Below are 22,202 nucleotides of genomic sequence, written 5' to 3'. Positions count from 1 at the left end.
GGCTGGAGAATTTTTCTTCTATGATTTTTGTTTTGTTTTGTTTTTGAGGCTAAATCTCACTATGTAGCACTAACTGGTCTAGAACTCACTGGGTAGATCAGGCTGACATTGAGTTCACAAACATCCCCTTCCCTCAGCCTCCTGAGTGCTGGCATTCAGTATTGCATGCTACAATACCCAGGCTTTTCTATGATTTTATTGAAAATATATTCTTTGCCTTCAGTGTGGTAGTGTCCTTTTATTCTCATAATCTACAGGTTAGATCTTTACCGGGTGTCCCACGTTCTCTTCATATTTATTTCAGAATTTCTCAATTGACCTTCCATTTCCTCTGCCTTGTCCTCCAAGCCCAGACTCTGTTTTCCCATGGTCCATTCCATTGGTAAGGCTTTCCACTGAGATTTACATTTGGCTTGTTGAGTTTTGCATTTCCAGCATCATTTTAGTTTGGCTTTTCTTCAGCAGTTCTGTTTCCATTGAATTCTGTTTTCACATCTTGGATTGACTTCCTTCATTCATCTCATTGTTTTTAGCTCTCTTGGAATATATTCATGTCTTCTATGAGTTATTTGAACATGATTGTAATTCTGAATTCTTTGGAAGTTTTTCCTGGTCACTTTCATTAGGCTCCATTATTATGGGATTTAGTTGTGGGGGAGTCATGTCATCTTGGTTTTTGTTTTTGTTTCTACTCTGGGACTTGTGCATCTGGAATAGTTTGTTGGTTGAATTCCTTCTTTTCTTTCATTGTCTTCCTCCAGTGGAGGTGTTTACAGTGTTCAGGAAAGTACTTAGTACTAGGTCTGAGAGGCCTGCTTTCTTTTGTAGGGCTGGTACCAGAAGAATTTGAGCAGCAGAGATGGGCCTAAGCAGGGGGGAAGCTGGGTTTCCAAATGCTACAGGAGGCTGTGCAGGCAAAATTCCTAGGCACTGTAGGTGGGCTGATCGCAGGAGGCAATGACCAGCACCTGGAGTGTGGTTTCAGGATGGGGTAGATGGGCCTAAGCATGGGAAGTGGGATGCAGGAGGCTGTGGGGGAGGGCCAGCCTCCAGGTGCCAGAGGTTCCTGGCAGTGCTGCCCTGTGAGCTTTTAATGAGTAATAATGATGGAGTTTAAGTCCATTAACTCTAGCAATACAGTTACAGGCTTAATGCTTCTCACTTATCAGCTTTCTCAAAGCTAGTGAGCATATAGAATGGCAATTTTCCAGATTTAAATGCATTCTTATTTAAAAGGCTAAATCTAAAGTTTAACATCAAGGGTACATTATTTGTGTTTTAGGAGTTTAATGATGGTCTCTTAACTTTTGGCAGCCCAGAGTTTGGGCATAACAGAATTATCATTGTAGAATTCACTTAGCTCACCTCTAGGATTTTAGTATAGCCTGTTTTGGAGGAAACTTCCAACACTTGTTTCTTCATTAATTTTGTTTTTCTGAGACAGGGTCTCACTGTGTAGCCCTGACTGGCCTGGAACTCACTATGGAGACCAGGCTGGCCTCAGACTCACAGAGGTCTGTTTGTCTCCTGAAGGCTGGGACAAAAGGCATGCACCACTGTGCCTGGCCCAGGTATTCTTTAAAAGACATATTTTTATATTATTTATTTTGTGTATGTATGGGTATGAATATATGTGTGCCATGCATGGTGTGTATGTGGAAGTCACAGAACAACTTGTGGGAGTCAGTTTCTTCTTCCATGATGTAGTTCCAGGATCAAACACAGGCCATCAATCTTGACAGCAAGAGGTTTTACTCATGAGTCATCTTGTTGGCCTGCATTCCTAGGATCCACATGGTAGAAGGAGAGAACCTACTCCCTCAAGATATCTTCTGCTTCTGTGTGTGTGTGTGTGTGTGTGTGTGTGTGCACGTACATGCACATAGACAGATATAAGATAAATATAATAAGAAAACCAAACCCAAACAACAACAAAAATCTTTGTCATTAAAAGAAGTTGTTAGTTTGCCGTGGTGGTGCATGCCTGTATCTCAGCAGAAGCAGGTGGATCTCTGTTAGTTGAAGGCCAGCCTGGTCTATGTAGTAAGTTCCAGGCCAGTCAGGGATACATAGTGAAATTTTGTCTCAAATACAGCAACAGCAAACTCCAGCCAACTGAAAACACACATATACACACAAAACCCCAAAAGTAAAAGTACTATCACTATTTTCAGTAAATAATTGTTTTGAAAAAAAGTAATTTTTTCATAAAATAATAGCATGCGATATATTTACTGTTGCTGAGCTATTGATTGATAATTTTTCCATTTTACTTTGTAGTGTGGTACAAATCAATAGATCAAACCCTCTGAAGCTGTCTTGTATGGGCTTGCAAGAACCAGATATGTACATCTTTTTTCAGCTTTGTGTATATGGTCTCCATTTGCAGCCTGAAACAAGTCATGATGCATAATACATAGTTCATATCACAGAGATAAGCAAGTCTGAAAGTCAGGAGTCCTGCTTCCTAAGATTTGATTATTAACTATTTACTAGCACTCTACTAGGTAAAAATCCAGTAGATTTAGATAGTGGAAATTCTGTAGGGCTGGGGAGATGCTCAGATGCTGAAAGCACTTGCTGCCAAACCCGATGACCTGAGTTTGATCCCAGGAACTACACAGTACAAAGAGAAACCAGTTCCTGCAACTTGTCCTCGCCCCTTCCCATGCACAGTGGTGTGCACACACACAAAGTGGCATACACACAGTGCATAGACACATAACATGGTACACACACACACACAAACACACACACACAAACTCACTCTAAATGTAATAAAACATTTAAAAAACAACAACAAGAAACTGAGATTGTAGCAAGTTTTAAGTAAAAAGATGTCCCGAGACAAAAAACTTGACATTTAGTTGTGAGGAGAAAGGAAACTTTTGGTAGTTAATTAACACAGAGGTAGCTGCCTTTTTATAATTTTACAGTGTTGCCTTTTATGCTGAGATTTGTAGAATAAATCCTTTAGCTGTTCAGCCTATGGTTACGAATAAGATGTTCTTTCCTCCTACAACCCAAGACAGATGATATTGGGATAGGCAGGCTGAAATTGCCTGGTAGGTTGTATCAGTTGCCTCTGCCCTCATTTGTCACTTGGAAATCAAGGCTTAGATCAAGGTCTGGCTTCAGCCCTGGCCCCACAGAAAGCCTTCACTTTTTGTTCAGGGCTACACTGATCTTCTGTACTCCTATGACATTCGTGACTGAGCTCTTTACCTGTTTGATCTGTTGTTTCTTAGGCATCGTTTTTACCAGTTCTACTTTATTTATACCTTAGTCCATGTAGTCCAGTGCTCAGCATATGGTTTCTCTTTTATGTATTAAATTGTAACCTTTGGATTACCACAGAACCTATTTGCTTTCTTAGAAAATGATAATGTAAGTAAATTGTAATTATTTGTTGTAAATCTAGTTTTTTTTTTTTCCAGACAAAGGTCTTGTTGTATTTCCCAGCCTGGCCACAAACTCATGATCCCCCTGCTTTAGCCTCCTGAGTACTGAGATTTCAAATATATGCCACCATGCTTACCTTGCAAACACAGTTTAAAATAGTTTTTAAAATAATAAACACTGGCATAGTAGCTTGGGACTCATTGGTGTCTCTTAAAAGTGAGGTCACACATAGAGGCTTCCATGAAAATTAACACCTTGAGGTTCTCCTGTTACTCAAGATAGAAACTCCCAGTGTGTTTCATTTTCAAGATATTTGAGTGGTTTGAGTAAGCCATAAGGTACAGTGAATCTAAGTAAAATTAAGAAAAGTTTCTAAAATTATAGTGGTCAAAAAGACAGGTTGATTACTAGAGACCTTAGTAGGTTTCAAATCCAGTCCAAAGCATGTTTGTTGAAAGCACTCAGTAGATGGAAGATGCCTGTATTTACTCTTCTCTTACTTCAAAAACTGATGGATGGCTCTGGACCACTCTCTTGATACTCCATGTTGGGAAGAGGATAAAGTGTTAGGAGGCTACACCAGCCCTGTAGTTTTTCTGGAACAGAGACTCTAAAGGCTTGAAAGATCTTGCAGTTTCTTGCTCTATGGTGTATTCTGTGTGTGTCTGTGTATTTATAGACTATAAAAATTACTTTTTCTTAAATAATATTGAGACAGGGTATCAGCTTGCATCTAAAATAGTGAAAGAATTACCATATATAAAACATTTCATCTATCAAAAGGTTATCCACATGTGAATTTCCTCTAGTTTCTCTTAAGCAGTTAAAGAGGAAGAGTTTATATTTGGCCTGAAAAGGGCATCCCCATTAGTAGCCATGAGCTGCATCGAGGTAGTTTAACTGCTTTAGAACTTTGTGCTCGGAACATTCTTAGCTGCCAAAGCATGGGCACCAAAAGTGAGGCGCATGGGTTCTTTAGTATCTGTCACATCAGAGAATGACAGTTCCAGGACGGTGACTACCTCCTAATGGTAAGTACCCACTTGTTTATCATTTCTTAGTTTCAAGAAAAAGAAAAGAGAAGTAGGCTGGTTGTGATAGCAAGTGGTACTCTTAAAAATAAACAAAAGCAATACAAGTCCAGCTTTAATCCTCAATGATGGTCATTTTTTCAGGTTTCTGTAGCTGGATCAGGCACTGGAAGAGGCTCCCCAGCTGTGACTCTAGTGCAGTTACCTTCAGGCCAAACTGTACAGGTCCAGGGAGTAATTCCGACACCACATCCATCGGTTATTCAGTCACCACAAATACAAACTGTTCAGGTTAGCTTCCCGCCCTGACCATTTGTCTTTGACCTTCTCGAGCTTTAAAACTTCTTCTTTGTTTAATTCATTTATCATCATTTTTCTTTATTTTATTTTATTCTTTTGGAGATAAGGTCTCATTATGTAGCTAAGGCCAGCTTTAAACTCCTCCTCCTCCTCCTCCTCCTCCTCCTCCTCCTCCTCAGCCTCTCAAATCATGGGACTACAGGCATGTGCCACCACACTTGGCTCTTTTGTGTAACTTTATATTGAAGACGTCTTCTTGGATACTTGGAAGAATTTCTTTTTATGTATGGTGTATTGTTTTTTGCTGTGTATATAGATTGACTTATGGGTTGGAGTTTTGTTGTCACTCTTAATTTACACGATGAATAATTGCTAGTTAAGCAGTTCTATCTTTTATCTTCTTATTTTCAGACTTTTATTTATTTAGCAAAGCTCTCTAGTGGTATTTGGGGGTTCTTGGAAGACATTGTAATAAAAATAGTACTATGAAGACTAGAGTCCTGGCTGGCTTTGAACTCACTTTGTAAGCCAAGTTGGCCTAAAACTTACAGCAGACCTCCTGGCTCAGCCTCTTGAGTGCATCATTGCACTTGGCTCAGAAATTTATTTTAGATTTAGTGAATGCAACCTTTAGATGTCAGGATATTACTATTTATTTATTTTGGTGCTGAGATGTAAACTCCAGATCTTGGTGCATGCTAAGTAACATGCCCTAGCGCCTACCGTATCCTTGTCACTGGAGCACTTTATTTCCATGTCATATACCTCCTCAGATTGAATCTGGGCTTTTGTAGATGTGATTGTGATACAGATACATGTTGTACTAATTATTATTGTTACCAGAGTGGTCACAGGTCCTAAATTCTTGAAAGTAGTTTTTTTCATTAACAGATGTAAATTATTATGTATGCACTTTATAGCATACTTTTCTTATCTACTGAACTGATTTCTGTTTCTTTTTTAGGTCAAGTTCTTATTATTCTTTAGGTGTAGAAATTATTTGAACCTAACTGGTGACAAAAAGCCTCAAATATATGAGGAAAAGGGATAGGCATATACTTAATCTTGCCTTTGCCTGCATGCCTGAATGTAGTTTATCACAGAACACCATGAGGACTGCAGCCTGTGAGGACTGACACGATAAATTCACATGCTTTCTAAGCTTGCTTGTCTTTTCAGAATAGGTATCTTTTCTTTGTTCTCGGGGTGTAAAAATAATTCCTATCGTTGTCTTTAGTTTTCTGTGATGACCCTTGATTCCAAGAATTTGTAATTTCTGATCCTAGTTTTCCCTCATTGTTCCTTACATTATGGCTTTTATTGGAAGTACAAATTTTACCTGGCTGGTGTTGGAAGGCAACATTGTCTTATATTCTGAATACTTTGTTATTGCTGTTTTGTTAAGTAATGATTTGATTGACTTTTTAGAGATAAATGCTCATAGATCTTGTCTTAGAATTTCTGTGTTTTAAGTGACAAATCATTCTGCATGAACTTTAAATTTTTTAATGTTTTTACTAGTGTATATTAATTATATGTAATTTGTTATATAATTATATTCATTCATTATGATATTTCATAATGTATTTTGTTCATATTCATCACAACTTTTCTATTTCTTTCTTTCTTTTTCTGTTTTTTTGAGAAAGGGTTTCTCTGTGTAGCCCTGGCTGTCCTAGAACTTGGTCTGTAGACCAGGCTGCTCTCAAACTCATAGAGATCTACCTGCCTCTGCCTCCCAAGTATTGGGATTAAAGGTATGTGCCACCACTCATCTCAACTTTTCTAAACTGGATAAAATAATGGCTTCTACTGCACATGAGGGAATTGCTGCAGTTTAGGACAGCTGTGTGAAATGTATTGCCAGTGTAAGGTACATGCTACATGACCATATAAGGCAACATTTTCCCCCCAATAGGTTATGTTCATTATATGTGTGTTTTTGTGTATTGTATCCATGACTAGAAGTGTCATATTTGTAGATGTGTATATATATATATATATATATATATATATATATATGATATATATATATGTATGTGTATACACACTTATACACCTGTCTATATGCATTGAAAACTATATATTCCTTCTATTAAAATCATAAATGAATTTTTAATATATTTTTACTTGGCAAACAATTTTTATCAATTTATTCTGAATAGCATTTTGTTTTGAAGTGTGTATACATTGTGGCATGACTAAATTGGCTAGTTAAAATATATATTACTTTATGTCATTTTTTTTTCATGCTGGAAATACTTTAAATCTACACAAACTTGTAATTTTCAAGAGAAAATATACCGATACTCTTCTTCCTCCTCCTCCTTAGCATTTTTCTGGAGAATATTCATGAAGCTCAAGCTGGTTTCAAACTCACAGTGTCCCTAAGAATGACTTTGAATCTCATATGCTCCGTTTCTACCTTCAAATGCTGGCTTTATGGGCATGCACCACCACACCAGGTTTTATGTGGTGCTGGGGTCAAACACATGGCTTCATGTACAATGGAAGCACTCTACACTGAGCCCCAGCCCCAGCCCCATGCTGTTCTTAACTGTACTCACCATGTTATGTAGCAGGAACTACATGTTCTTGCTATTTTTAGTTTTTTCCCACATTAGATTCTCATGTAATTCTGACATGAAGTTTCATAAACTTACCTCCCCTAAAGCTTAGAGTTAAATGACTAAATAAATTGTTAGAAGACATATTTAGAGATTCATTATTTTAGTTTTCTCAGTTTCTTTAATTGTCATATCATTGTATTGTTGCCTGGCTTGAAAACGAAATCACGCTGAAAACTCTAATGCTTTTATTTTTATCTATCTGTCTATCTATCCATCCATCCATCTATTTATCTATCATCTGCTCACCCCACCCCCCAATCTATGTGGGCATGTCTTTTGGGTGCATTCCATAGTGTCTACTTGGAGGTCAGAGGACAACTAGTGGGAATTTGTTCTCTCTGTCTTCTGTGTGGGTCTTGGGGCTGAACTCAGGCTGTCAGTCTTAGAGGCAAGTGCTTTTATTCACTGAGCCATCTTACTGGCCCTTTTAATATAAATTTATTTTGACTTCAGAATCTTTAAACTCTAACATGCTCCTTGTAATATAAATCCTTCCCTTAATAAGCCCAGTTTACTGACTTATTTACGTATTCATTCTTCTTTGGGCCTACCTAATGCCTGACCTCCTCCTTCTTCTTCTTTTTTTTTTTTTTTGAGATAGGGTTTCTCTGTGTAGTTTTGTGCTTTTCATGGAACTCACTTTGTAGACCTTGAACTCAGAGATCCGCCTGCCTCTGCCTCCCGAGTGCTGGGATTAAAGGCGTGCACCACCACCGCCCGGCCTATGCCTGACTTTCATACTCAGCTTAAAGCCTGTGATAATGTGAAGAGAGCACTAAATTGGGTAGTTTTTCTGCTTCTGTTATGGTCTCACACTGATATCTGGACTTAAAAGGACACATTCAGGTTTGGGGTTTGGGGTCTGAAATGGTTTATGTTTTCCCTTTCCTGTGATGCCTCACATGGTATTCCAGATATTCTTTCCATTGAATTTATGTAGTATTTATTATGTGTACCATTCTTTACAACCCTTTCCACACAAGCACTAAGCTGAATTCTACCAGTAGACTCCTAATCTACATTTTTTGAATGAGGATGAAGATCATATATTTTATGATGCGTTTCAGAAAATCTTGTATTATAGGTAGCAACAATTGCAGAGACAGATGATTCTGCAGAATCAGAAGTAATCGATTCTCATAAACGTAGAGAAATTCTTTCTCGGAGACCCTCGTATAGGTGAGTTAACTAACTTTCCTACTGGAATATTTCTACCCAAAAAGGTACAATAATTATAAAGCAAAATAATTATTTATAGCTTTTCTGTTGTCTGTTTCTTTTTATATACTAATTGCTTATATTGTTAAATTATATTTTAGAAAAATACTGAATGAACTTTCCTCTGATGTGCCTGGTATTCCCAAGATTGAAGAAGAAAAATCAGAGGAAGAAGGAACACCACCTAACATTGCTACCATGGCAGTACCAACTAGCATATATCAGACTAGCACGGGGCAATACAGTATGTATGCTACGATTCCATAGACACAGTGCTAGCTTTAAGTCTTCCTAGTTACAGTGAAGCTGCGTGGGCTTGGGCATCTGATGCTTCATTAGCAACTGTGCATTGTTAACAACTGTGTGTCATAGAATAAAAAGTACATGTTAAAGCAGTAAGATATCTGTATTGGCAGCTGAAAAGTGAAAGTCTTATTGCTGAGTGTGAAAGATAAGTTAAAAGTTGAAGGGAGGGAGCCCTATTTACATCTTTATATTCATCTCAAGTAGAAGTTTTAAAGTTCTTGTTTTTGTTGTCTTCATGATACAAATGTCTGTATTTCATTGTTGCTGGCTTTTGTTGCCAATAACTTATTGCACTTAATCTAAAAGAGGTAACTATGTTTTCTAAGTTGTGTTTTAAATGTAATTTTGTTTTCACTCTGTTAATTTGTGCTGCAGTTTTTCTAGAAGAACAAAAGTGATTTAACTTTCAAACTGTAGCAATTGGATAGATCATTTTATTTGAACTTTACCCACTGGAAGCTCTAATAAACAGATACATTGGCATTTAGTCTTGTGCATTTTAATGGATTGTTACTTCTGTGCTTTTTGTTCTAACTAAAGCACTAATTATTTTCCCATTTTCCAAGTCAAGGACATTTGCTAAACAAAAATAATGAACCATGATACCTACAAAGCAAAATAAAAGGGAAGAGAGGCAGGCAGGGGAACTGCTGCTTGGGTACTTGGGGTTGTGTGATGTTAAATACTGTGTCCAAATAAAGTGTGAAGACTTCACATTTTCAGTTTTCCTCTTAAAACGTACTAATACCCCCAAAGCCTCAAGGCTTGGCTATTAAAATGTCCTATTATTTTCTTTTGTGTATGGAGAGCTCTTACAAGGTTACTAGGGTTTGCTGTTGTTGTTGGTTTCCTAGAATTCCTCCTGTGTTGATAGATGTTTGCAATATTAAATTAAATCCCTTTGGTAATTTTGGGTAGATACCCTCATGATATCTGTCTGAGATGCATGTAATTTGTCCACAATCTTTACAGGATGCTGAATGCACATGTTCAAAATGACCTTTTGTTTCAATCTTTATGTTTCTTTGATTCATTGGGACTAGTGGTGAATGTTTTAGGACTATAAACCAGAGCTTGCCAGCTTGTGTGCCTTTGTAGTACAATTCTAGGTGCCAGGAGGGCAGAACTTCTTAGCCCTTGCTCCCTAGACAGGCTGAGCAGGCCTGGGAGGCTAGAGCCTCCTGACCAAGCCCCAGCCTTGAGCAACTTTGCCTGTTTACCCAGTGGGCTGTTCATACTATTGTTTTCTGTTTGTGCTGTGACAGGGAAAGGTTGGTAATCACTGCTGAAAGAATGTTAAGACTTTTGAAAGTTTTCGGAATGAGCTAAGAGGCTATAATCTTGGCATTTCTCTGGCATAGTCTGATACTACGTAGGACTACATGGCAACAGTGATCTATCTACAGAGAATAGGGAAGCTGATGCTGTGGGCTAATTTCCTTAGATTATTACTACAAAAATGTGACATAGTGAAATTAAAGCTAAGACAATGTTGAAGCTGGAGAGGATGTGGTGAAGGACTCTGGTGTCTGCATTTATTCACTCAATAATCAGGTCAAGAGGTGTCTCAGGTTTTAGTCTTTGAGGTGGGAATAATTTCAGTGGCCAAACTGTGGGGTTTGTGTGAAGACAATAGAAAATAACAGGTCAAACTGGGAAGAAAAAGATGTGCAAACGTTGGGAGGAGACAAAGAAGTGTGGGTTAGCTGTGCTAATCTCCATGTGCATTAAACCCTGTCTTTTCAAGGAGCTTCTGTGCCATGACTCCTGTGCTCCTGGCACCAGCTTCCACACTTGGCATGTAAGCTCACTGGCTGTAAGATACAGGGTTGGGGGATGAATCAGGAGTTCCAGGCAAAACTAGACAACATGTGTAGAGAAGTTCAGCATTTACTTGTTTGTCCCATAAGAATAATTTCTATACTTCAATTAGAGAACATTTATATTTATATTACACCTTTTCATACATACAAGATCCATTGTAATTAATCTTATCTTATTAAGTAAAACTTAGTGTGTCTTGATGCTTTTATATGTTATATATAAATATTTAATAGAAACAGTTGTTAGCATTTTTTGGCTTTTAAAATAGTTTGACTAGAATTTCTGTATGTTTTTCTATGCATTGTTTTGAATCACTCATAATTTTAATTGTGACATGAGTATTGAAATTGAGGAAATAAAAATATATTTACTTAATTTCTCCCACATAAAAATAGTTACATTAAAATTATTCTCTATATGTATGTATATGTGTGCACATACGTGCACAGGTGCCCTTGCTTACACATGCATGTATAAAAGCTAGAGACTGACATGAGGTGTCTTCTTCTATGGCTTCTTTGCCTTATATTTTGAGTCAAGGTCTCATCTGGAGATCACCATTTTGGCAAGACGTTGTGGCCAGTGAGCCTCTAGTATTCACTCATCTCCACTAACTGCTGGGGTTACAGATGCATAGGACCATGCCCAGCTTTTACATGAGTGATGGGGAGGGAGCCAGGTCCTCATGTCTGCACAGCAGGCACTCTTCCCACGGAGCCGTCTCTCTTGCCCAAAGTCATATTTCTAACAGTTGAAATATATTTGTTGGCAATTGATCTTACTGTTTTAGTTTTGGTAGTTCTAGGGATCCATCTGGGACCTTATACATGTTAGATAAGTGCTCTATTACTGAGCTACATCCTTAGCTTTTGCTTACTATTATCACAAAAATTAAATATTTTCACTAGGAACAGGAAAAATAGGTAGACTGAAAAACAGAACTTACAAAATTTAAACGTTAAACAGGCAAGGATTCATTGTTACAGCACCAAAAAAAACAGCTACAGCTGCAGAGCCTGCCGGAACACAGATCCTTGCAGTGGGTTTGTTGTCTGACGGATGAAGCCAGGGGTATGGTCCCCTGGGAGAACACTTACCTGGTATGTGTGAGGCCTTGGCTTCAATCTCCAGCACCATGGTCAATTGGTTTGGTCAAGGAAAATCTGTTCCACCTCAGGGGAGTATCCTGAGATAAGCTACCATATGATGGCATTTAAGATAGTGTTAGCAAAGAATGTTACTAGCTGCATGAAACATTTAAAATATACAGTGAATTCAGAAAAGCAAAAGTGAAAAGAAAATTAAATGTCTTAAAGAAATTTAAATGAAGTTTAAAAAATATTCATTTTATGTGTATGGGTGGCTTTGTGTGAGTGTATGTCTGTTCACCATGTGTATCCCTGGTGCCTGGGAAGGCCAGAAGAGCTCATCAGATCCTCTGGGACTGGAGTTACGGACAGTTATGAGCTGCCATGTGGGTGCTAAGATTCAAACCTGGGTCTTCTGCAAGAGCAGCCAAGTGCCCTTAACCACTGAGCTATCTCTCTAGCCCCAAATGATTAAAGGTTTTTAATTTAATAAATTTTCTCCTCTGAGGAAAAATTAAACCCATACTCTGCTACACCCAGCCTCTTCCTTTAACAGTGAAAGGCTGTCACTAAGACTTCACATTATTCTTTCTAGATGTCCCATTTTTTCCTCTCTCCTACTATATTTTACTAAGAATCTTATTGGAATGAGTCTCTATGACTCATCATTTCTGGATATGAAAGGTAAGTGGGTCAAACCAAAATCCACCTAAAAGACAAGTATGGCTATTGTGGACTGCTTAAAGAACCCAGAATTAAAATGCTCTGTTAGTTTATATTAATTATATATAATAATGGGTTTCATTATGACATTTTCATACATATGCATATATTATAAGAATTTAGAACTTTAGGATGATATGAATGAACACTTTTCTCATAAAGGCAATTGGTTTACACATTCTAAAGAAACTGTATTTTTTATATTCTTAGCAGTGACATTGCTTACATCCCCCCAGCAACTTTCAAAATTATTTGTGTAGATAATGTCATGTAAATATGTTTTTTTGACCTTTGTATTTCTTTTCTCATAGTAACTGTGATTTAATCTTTTTCTGTTAATCTGGCTTTTAAGACACGGGATTTAGTCCCTCTTTCTTCTCATTTTCTCTCCTGCCTCCACACCCCAGTTCCAGTGCCAGGCATCAAACCAAGGCCTTGTACTTTGTGCGTTTACTCCACCACTGGGCCACTTCTGCTATCCTGTTAAATATTAATGTAGTAGCCCGGCAGTGGTGGCGCACTCCTTTATTCCCAGCACTCAGAGGCAGAGACAGGTGGATCTCTGTGCGTTTGAGGCAAGTCTGGCCTACATAGTTTCAGGACAGCCAGGGCTACACAGCAAAACTCTGTATCAAAGAAAACAAAAACAAGACCCCAAACAAAACAAAGAAACAAAAATTAATGTAGTAAAATTTCAGTTTTGAGTTTTTCAGTTACAGTTTGAAATTAGAGTAGATTTGAATCATATTTACTTAAATGTTTACATGCTTATGCATTTGAATTACTTCTATGCACACGTTTAGAATAAAAAAATATATATGAATCGAGTAACGAGAGCTCAGATCTTAAGTTGAGTACATTCTACTCATTTGCTTGGAAACTTTTCCAGTTTTCCAAATTTTTTTCTTTTGAAGCAGTGTCCCTATGTAGCTCTGGTTGGAACTCAATATGTAGACCAGGCTGGCCCCGAATTCATAGAGGTCTGCCCAGCTCTTTCTCTTCTGTCACTATCAGAAAGGGGTGACACTATCATACCTGGCCAGGTTTCCACTTCTTAAATTCATCTTTTCTGTTTTTATCAATTATATAGGACTTAAAATTTGCCTTTTGGGCTTGGGGACATACAGTTCAGTTGGTAGAGTGCTTGCCTAATGTGTATAAAGCTCTGGTTGTATCTCCAGTACAGCCGGAAACGAAGAGGAGTAGAGTATATACCACTAACCTGAGCACTGGGGAGGTGGAGGCAGGAGGATCAGAAAGCTAAGGTCATCATCAGCTGCATATTAAGTTCAAGGCCAGGCTGAGACATGAGTCCTTGTCTCAAAAACAAGTATCTTTTTACTAAAAGTTTTGAATCTTCATCCCATAAATGATATTTTCCTCCTTTAATAATACTAATAGCTTTGATAGAAGGTTGTGTAATGCCAGTGAGTAATGGAAGTAACAGATTTCTGGCATAGTTTTGTGTCCCAGAAATATTTGGGATTTATTGCCTTGGACTAGCAGATAAGTTTTGTCATCTTATCTGGTACCATTTTATTCTATGTAATGTTATTAAGGATATAGAAAATAAGTACAGTCAAAATTAAAAGACATTTTTTCATTTGCTTGAGTCCCAGTCAATATTTATGGACCTGTATAGACTCTGCTTTGTTAACAAGTATGTAAATTTCAGTGATAGGAGCCCTTATACCTTTGTCTGAGTCACTTCAGGAAAGCATTTAAAGGGTAGATCTGGGTTGGAGAGATCATGCCTCTGACAATACCTACTACTTCTTCAAAGAACTGGACTCTGCTTCTAGCCCCCATCTCAGTCAGCTCACCCCTGCCTCTAACTCCAGCTTCAGCAGATCTGACACCCTCATTTAGTGTCTGAGGTCACACACACACACACACACACACACACGAATAATACAATTTAAAAATTTAAAAGCCTAGGTCCCCAGAGTAAAATGACTGGAAGATACAAAGATACTTTATTTTCATGATTACTAGTGACCATTCAATTGTGAATGCTCCAGACACCCCCCCCCCACACACACACACAGTAGTGGCTCAAAAGATGAATGGGCAGGATGACAGAAATAGCTCTTCACAGTTGAGCATGGTAGCGTATGCCTATTATCCCAGTCAGTATGTAGGAGATAGAGGCAATAGGATCAAGAGTTCAAGGTCATCTTCTAGTTCTAGGACAACCTATACTGCACGAGACCCCAACTCAAAAACTCAGGACAACAAATACATTTCTTTTCACTGTTACGTTTATTGGAAGCTTTCTGTAATAGCTTTGCTCTTTCAGCACACGGTCTCACTGTAGCTTAGACTATCCTAGAGCTCCGGTTGGTCTCGCTGTGTCTCCCAGAATGCTAGGATTACAGGCACATGCCAACATGCCTGGCTGATAAGTTTTGTTTATTGTTTGTTTTTAAAGGCTAAAATAAAATGTATATCTAAATTCATTCAGACATATCTTATTTTCCTACTTTTATCTTTATTGATGTTTATTAAAAGCAAATTATTCTATCTTTGGATATTTTAGCTCCTTAGAAGTTCCTGCTTAAATCTGTTACTACAGATAGCCCATTTCCAGAATCTCTGCAACATTAACCTTTATTCTCCAACAGTAGATAGCCTTTTGAATGGGAAGAGCCTCTAGCATTTCCTAATGCTAGAGTCCGAAGCCCTGTCAGTATAAACCATGAAAGGCTAATGGAAGAGGTTTATCAGTAGGAATGTTTCCTGTGTCTGCCATGGCAGCTTGTACCAGAGCCAACCGTGCTGTGAAGTATATTCAATTTGTTTATAAAATTCTGTATGTATTTCAATTTAATATATTTTGGTTTCACCAGAAAATAAAATGACAAACAGATCCTTAATATTATAATCTGTTCGTATTATGAAAACAAAAGTTTTAGTTGTAAATTTAGGAGAATTACTTAAAAATACTAAAAAGGAAGAAAGTAAGAAAAAATAGGAAAACAACAAAATAATTTGGTACTTACCTCAGTTAGGATTCTAATAACTTCTCCAAAAGCCTGATATTTTATTGTTGGAAAGTTAAAGATAAAATTTGATTTCTGTGACTGGAATTTAAAACCATCACTTAACTCACTCAGAGTTACAAGTCCCTCCCTTCCTTCCTTCCTCCTTCCTCTCTTCCGTCCTCCCTTCCTTCCTTCCTCCTTCCTCCCTTCCGTCCTCCCTTCCTTCTTTCCTTCCTTCCTTCCTCCTTCCTCCCTTCCTTCTTTCCTTCCTTCCTTCCTTCCTTCCTCCCTTCGTCCTTCTTTCCCTCATTTCTGTGAATATTTGGGATTGTATCCTGTGCCTAGTGCATGATCTGAGCATGCACTCTACCACTAAGCTGCAGACACCCTCAGCTCTTAAAACTGCCTCTCATTTGACAATAAATTAGCTAGGTGATTTAAAGTACATGCTTAACGTAATTGCATACCCAATGGAAATGTCACTGACCATTTCCTAATTCTCAGAAGAATGTTGTTTATAACCAAAAATATTTGAAAGAATTAGTAATGCTTCAAAGCTAGACTGTGTATCTCAATAGCTGTTCTTCCAGAGGCCCCAGATTAGATTCCCAGCACCTGCGTGGCATCTCACTATGGCATAACTCGAGTTCTAGGAGATCCAGGGCACCCTTCTGGCCTTTACAAACACCAGGGGTGCATGTGGTGCACAGATATACATGTAAGCAAAGCACTGTACACATTAAAAAAAATTGAGTGGAGTAGATACCTAGAAGGAAAACTTTGTGGACTCTAGGAATAATAAAAAAATTCTGAATACAAAATACACTCAACATCAAAACCAAAATAAATAACTTGTATTGATAATCTTTTATAAAGTTCACCCCACGATGAAGAAGCTAATGTTTCTTATTAGTCCCACTTGGACTTAGACTAAAGTAACTGTGGAAGTAATGGTAGTATATAGAATATATTATATTCTCCCAATATGGGATTAAAGTAACTCAGAATTCTCTAATATTTCTTCTCTTTTTCTATTAAGTTGCTATAGCCCAAGGTGGAACAATCCAGATTTCTAACCCAGGATCTGATGGTGTTCAGGGACTCCAGGCATTAACAATGACAAATTCAGGAGCTCCTCCGCCAGGTGCTACAATTGTACAGTATGCAGCACAGTCAGCTGATGGCACACAGCAGTTCTTTGTCCCAGGCAGCCAGGTGGTTGTTCAAGGTATATTTTATTAATCTAATACATTTAGAGTACCCGTGGGTTGCTGTGTCTCACCTTTTAGTGTCTATCTGCAGTGTTGTGAAATATACAGGGGTAGATTTTTAGGAGGGATGGGAGACACTTTCACAAGTTCAAAGAAATACTTCAGAGAAGTTAAAGTATGGTTCTCACTGAAGAAAGGATAATTTCAGAGCAGCATGATAAAAGAAGGGGAGATGGAAACATGAATGCATTTTTAAATTAAGTAAACTCTTTCATTTAGTGTCACAGTGTCAGTGTATTTTTACTTTTAAAAATTTTTATTATTACTGTGCCTGTTCGTGTGCGTGTGCATGTGCGTGCGTGCATGCGTGTGTGTGTGTGTGTGTGTGTGTGTGTGTGTGTGTGTGTGTGTGTGTGTGTGTATACAGTGCTCATGCCATGGTGTGTGTGGAAATCAGAGGATAGCTTTGAGAAGTCAGTTACTTCATCTCACATTTTATGTGGGTTCTGGATCAGACTCAGAATATCAGGTTTGTATGGTAAAACCTTTTACTGACTCAGTCGTCTCACTGGCCTCCAGTATGTGTCTGTTAACTTTTATGTGGGTATTCAAGTTCATAGCCAATAATGTCTTCAGTTTGTTCTTCTTTCCTACCTCATTTTTCAAGTCTAATTTTTACACACCTCATTTAAAAACAAGTGCCAATTTTCATATATTTTAGACTCTTCTTAGTATTTAAGGTCTCCATTCTAGGTCTGATGAACCAAGTCTGTAGTGAAATAAGACAGGATGTAGCCATAAGCTTTTAGGGTTGCCTGTGAGTTGAGTTAAAACTGGGTTATACATTATTTTAATTTCATTCAGCTGTGCTTATGATAACTATAAAGCATGTATTTAATACAACTTAAAAATCATGGTTTAATTCTAATCTTTTTGTGGATCTATTTGTCTGGAATGCATCACACTCACATTAAGGAAAGTAATATCTGTTCTTTCATTTTGAGTGTCTTGGGAATATGGTCCAGCTGACCTAGAACTTGAAGAAGTTCCCCTGCCTCAGCTTCCTAAGGGCTGAGATTACAGGCATGTGGCACTATGCCTGGTTGATGAATCCCTTTACTCTTACATATTTGGGGAATGAGTGTGGGGGATAATAAAAGAATATGGAGTCTGAAAAGGGCTGGAGAGATGGCCCAATGGTTAGTGCTTGCTGCACAATCATGAGGACTGGAGTTTAGATCCCAGCATTCACACAAAAAAGTCAAGTGTAATGCATATGCCTGTAACCACAGCTCCAAAGATGGTGGAAACAGGATTTCTGGCTTCCAGCCTAGCCGAGAAAACAGGAAACCCAGGTTCAGACCCTACCTCAAAGAAATCAGCAGAGTCAGAGGACACCTGGCTGTCTTCTGGCCACACACACATATACACATATACTCCACACAGACACAGAAACACATGCAAAGGAATAAATCTATCCTTAAAACAAGAAAGACTGAAGCTGGATATGGCCATGCATGCCAATAATTCCAGGACCTGAGAGGCTAAGGCAAGAGGGTTACTCTGAGGTGTTTTTGTTTTGTTTTGGTGTTTGGTTTTTTGAGATAGGGTTTCTCTGTGTAACAGCCCTAGCTATCCTGGAACTAACTCTATAGACCAGGCTGGCCTCGAACTTACAGAGATCCACCTGCCTCTGCCTTCCGAGTACTGGGATTAAAGGGGTGTGCCACCACTGCCTGGCTACTCTGAGTTTTAAGCCCACCTGGACTACACATGAGTTCCCAGTCAGCCAGGGTTCTGTAGTGACACCCCATCCCCCCAAACCAAACAACAAAACAAAGATCCCCCCCAGAGAACCAAAGAGGTGGTATTTTATGGGGGTAAAAATAGTATTTACACACTGATGCTTTTCTTACCATTCATAAATGTTTCTTGTTTGTCTAATGAATGAATAGTCTTTTCTTCTCCTGTCACCTGTTTTACATGGAAAAATAGCAAAATTGATACTTTAAAAAATGTCTTTAGACTTTTTCATGTTTTATATAATATACATCTAAGTTTTATACTTTGGAGGTTAAAGATCATTTTCTTCAAGTTTTAAACCTATTTTATTTTACTTTTGTGTGGGGTTTACATGTATACATACATATCTGTGTCTGGGTGGGTTTCTGCCTCCCAACTGCTGGGATTGCAGGCATGCACCCAGCCTGGCTTTTTCACGAGTGCTGGGAACCAAACTCAGGCTCTCAAACTGTGTGGCAAGCACTCCACAGGCTAAGCGGTTTCCCAGCCTCTCCTTTTGCTCTCGCTGTTTCCATTGTTTTGAGCCAGAAACCCAGTAGTTATTCTTCCCACTCCTATCCCTCTCTATCCAAAGCCCCTTCGTGGATTCTTCCCAATAGTTACGTCAGAAGGCTGTCATTTCTTCCACCCACTCTGTCATCCTGTTCGGGGAGCTGCCCCTGTGGTCTGGATCACCACAACAGACGGCCCTCTTGGAGCTGGTAGCTGTGGGGCAACTGTTCAGTACTCCTGATCATGCTGGGGCAGAGGCTGTGTTCCTGCCTCAGTATGGGAACACTACCTCAGAGTTCTTTCAGATCCTTGTCATCACCTTCCTTCTAATGATGCTGGAAGCCATTAATACTTCTTAGAAACAAGATGTCTCCACCATCTCTGCTTTTATAGTACACTCTCTCTATATAGAGAGTGTGTTTGTGCAGGTTAAAATGGTATGCCCCCAAATTCCACCTAAGATCCCTTTAATCTATTCAAGATGAGATAAAATACCACAGACTGGACTGCTTTCATGATTCACCTTTATATTTTTATGGTTCTGGAGACTGGGAAGTCTAAGAATCAGTGTCTGTGGAGTACTGCTTCCTGATTCACACATAGCCATCATCTCTCTGTCTCCTTACATGCTGAGAAAGGCAGGGGGCTCTCTCGGACATTGAAGCCACTCATGAAAGCTTATTGTATAACTTTCCCTGGGAGATGTGAACAATGTCTAGTAACCAAGGCTGGGGCAGCAATGACGACAAGGAATGATCCTACCCGAGTCGGATGTGGTCAGTCAGTGAGTTGGCAGGGTCGCTTACAGGAGCGCACTTGTAAAAGACCTTTTATTAAAAGACCTTCCAACTTCAAGCTACACAAGTGCGTGGCTACTTTTAGGAGCATGGGGACTCAAATGCAGCTGCCTCACAGAAAAGATCATCCCAGCCCAGGTGATGGCCTAGTGCCCCCTGTCTACTCTGCAAGCAGCTCTATGGTGGGAGAGTCTCCTCTGCTCAGCAACCATTACTGCTTTCTATAACCTTGAGGAGGGGACTCAAATCGTGCAGTTTCTGGAGCTTCTGGGAGACTTTGGTTTACTGGTGAATCCTGTGGGCCTCATCTTCCTCCTAGAAGAAGGGAAGGGATATTTTAATTAGAAAAAAATCATCACACAGAAGAGCTCTACTCTCAGAACCTAATTACTCCCAGTACTCTCTTGCTTTGGGGTTAGAATTTCGAGGGGTTGCACACGCATTCACTCAGCGTGGTGCCAGACTACACTCAGAATGTCAGCGAACACTCGTTATGTGCTAGACAAAGTCCAGACTTCATGGTGTAGCCTACCTCTTCCTCTTACGCAGGCCTTGCTCCTTCACAAGCCTTCTCCTCATTCCCTCTGGTGACACGTAATCCTATCTTTCATTTCCTCTGACAGGCCTTTTTCCTCTTCACAGCCTTCATATCTACTTCTGACAGGCACCCTTCCCTCAGCTTCTATACATTATTCAGGTTTCACCTTAGCTCACACCTCCTCCAGGAAGACTTCACTGACTTTTCAAATACGGCCTAGGCAACCCCACAGTTCCTACTGCACCTTCTTAGGTAATGGATCACATGTACTGTCACTCTGTCCTGCCTCAGTGGTAAGTTCTGTTTGCATTACAGTGTTTAGAATCTAGCATGCTCTCATGTGATCAATGTATACATTTTCCAAATAGAAGTGGTGTGGAGGCTCATGTCTATAATCCCACCACTTGGAATTATCCATTTGAAGGCAACAAAAGGAGGTCAAAAAGAAAGAAAGAAAAAAAGGTCTTTATCTCTGAAAATGTTGTTATATAGTCTGATCAACAGTTTAGTCTAGGGGCCATATTAAAACTTTATTAATAGCAATAATCAACTTAGAAATGACCCATTCCCCTCTTTAAAAGTGGCATTATTTATTTATTGTGTGGGTGTGGGCATGCCACATACATGTTAGAGGACAACTTGCAGGAGCTAGTTCTCCCCTTCTACTAGGTAGGTCCTGGTGATTAAGCTCTGGTTGTCATGCTTGGTAACACATGCCTTCCCCCACTAAGTCATGTCATGGGCTCTTCTCTCAGTTTTTACAGTAATATTTATTGACTGTCGGTGTACAAGTTTAAAGAAATACTGAGATAAAAATAAACCTCAACTCTGAAATTTTAAATAAGAATTATTAATATTATTCTAAACCCCAAAGCCTTAGGTGTACCTGGATGGGAAAGAATCCCGGTGGAGCCTTGTTGAGACTGACATTTGTGCTGATTCCTCAAGTCATCTTCTTTAATCATCAGTTACAATTGTGATCTCATTGTAAGGGCTCTAGAAAACCATTAGAAATATGGATGATCTGAGCCCTGTGGTCACCTCATCCATGCCTAAACATAAAGTCCTTGCCTTTACTGCAGCATGCTTAATTGAACAAAGTAAAACTACAGCATCTAAAAGAAATTGTTGCATCAGATATGGTGGTGTACACCTTTAATCCCAGCACATAAGAGTAGAGGCAGGTAGATCTCTGAGTCCAGGCTAGCCAGAGATACACAGTGAGATCCTGTCACAAAGGAAGGAAACTATTGACCATTTATGGCATATATACACATCATTAATATAAAATCAGATTGAGTTTTAATCATATAGGAGAATGGATTTTTTCCCCATAGGTTTATTTTACTTTATTTTTTTAAGTTTTTTTTAAAAAGATTCATTTATTTTTATTTGCATTGGTGTTTTTGCCTGCACATATGTCTGTATGTGGGTGACAGATCCTCTGGAACTGGAGTTAACAGACAGTTGTGAGATGCCATGTGGATGCTGGAAATTGAACCTGGGTCCTTTGCAAGAGCAACCAGTGCTCTTAACTGCTGAGCCGCCTCTTGCGCCCCAGGAGAATGGAGTTTTACAACCTGCTGGGGAGAAACAAAAAAGAAGGTCTTGTGAAACATGTTGGGTTTGTTTGTTTGTTTTCAGTAAAGATGAAAAAATGTTCCAGGATGTAGGGCCTGGTATACCTTATAATATGTGCCAGCTTTATGTCTCATCTTGGTATTGTTAAAGCTTCAATAATGATCTAGCTTTTTATGTGCTGAGATCTCATCAAGTAATCCAAATAAAAATTGACATTAAAAATTATGAGTAGCTGGTTGGTGGTGGTGGCGGCGGCGGCGGCGGCGGCGGCGGC

At 38.9% G+C, this 22,202-nt stretch overlaps 1 protein-coding gene across 11 annotated transcripts in view; it reads left to right on the top strand.

The window, feature by feature from the left end:
* Nucleotides 1-22,202, top strand: part of Crem (cAMP responsive element modulator) — a 79,904-nt gene that overhangs the window by 41,814 nt on the left and 15,888 nt on the right. For 3 of the 11 annotated variants that reach the window (XM_052729527.1, XM_052729528.1, XM_052729526.1), the window contains 4 exons: nt 4,578-4,724; nt 8,448-8,542; nt 8,683-8,825; nt 16,546-16,734. The exons of 2 other annotated variants lie outside the window; for them this stretch is intronic. In XM_052729527.1, the coding sequence (XP_052585487.1) occupies nt 4,578-4,724; nt 8,448-8,542; nt 8,683-8,825; nt 16,546-16,734 (574 nt within the window). The remainder of the gene's footprint in view (nt 1-4,577; nt 4,725-8,447; nt 8,543-8,682; nt 8,826-16,545; nt 16,735-22,202) is intronic. 6 more of the 11 variants (XM_052729530.1, XM_052729529.1, XM_052729533.1 and 3 more) reach the window with 4 other exon arrangements.

Source organism: Peromyscus californicus, unplaced genomic scaffold (assembly GCF_007827085.1).
Source record: "Peromyscus californicus insignis strain IS unplaced genomic scaffold, ASM782708v3 Scaffold_8__1_contigs__length_139910024, whole genome shotgun sequence".
Lineage (NCBI taxonomy): Eukaryota > Metazoa > Chordata > Mammalia > Rodentia > Cricetidae > Peromyscus > Peromyscus californicus.
This window is presented reverse-complemented; position numbering and strand designations above follow the sequence as displayed.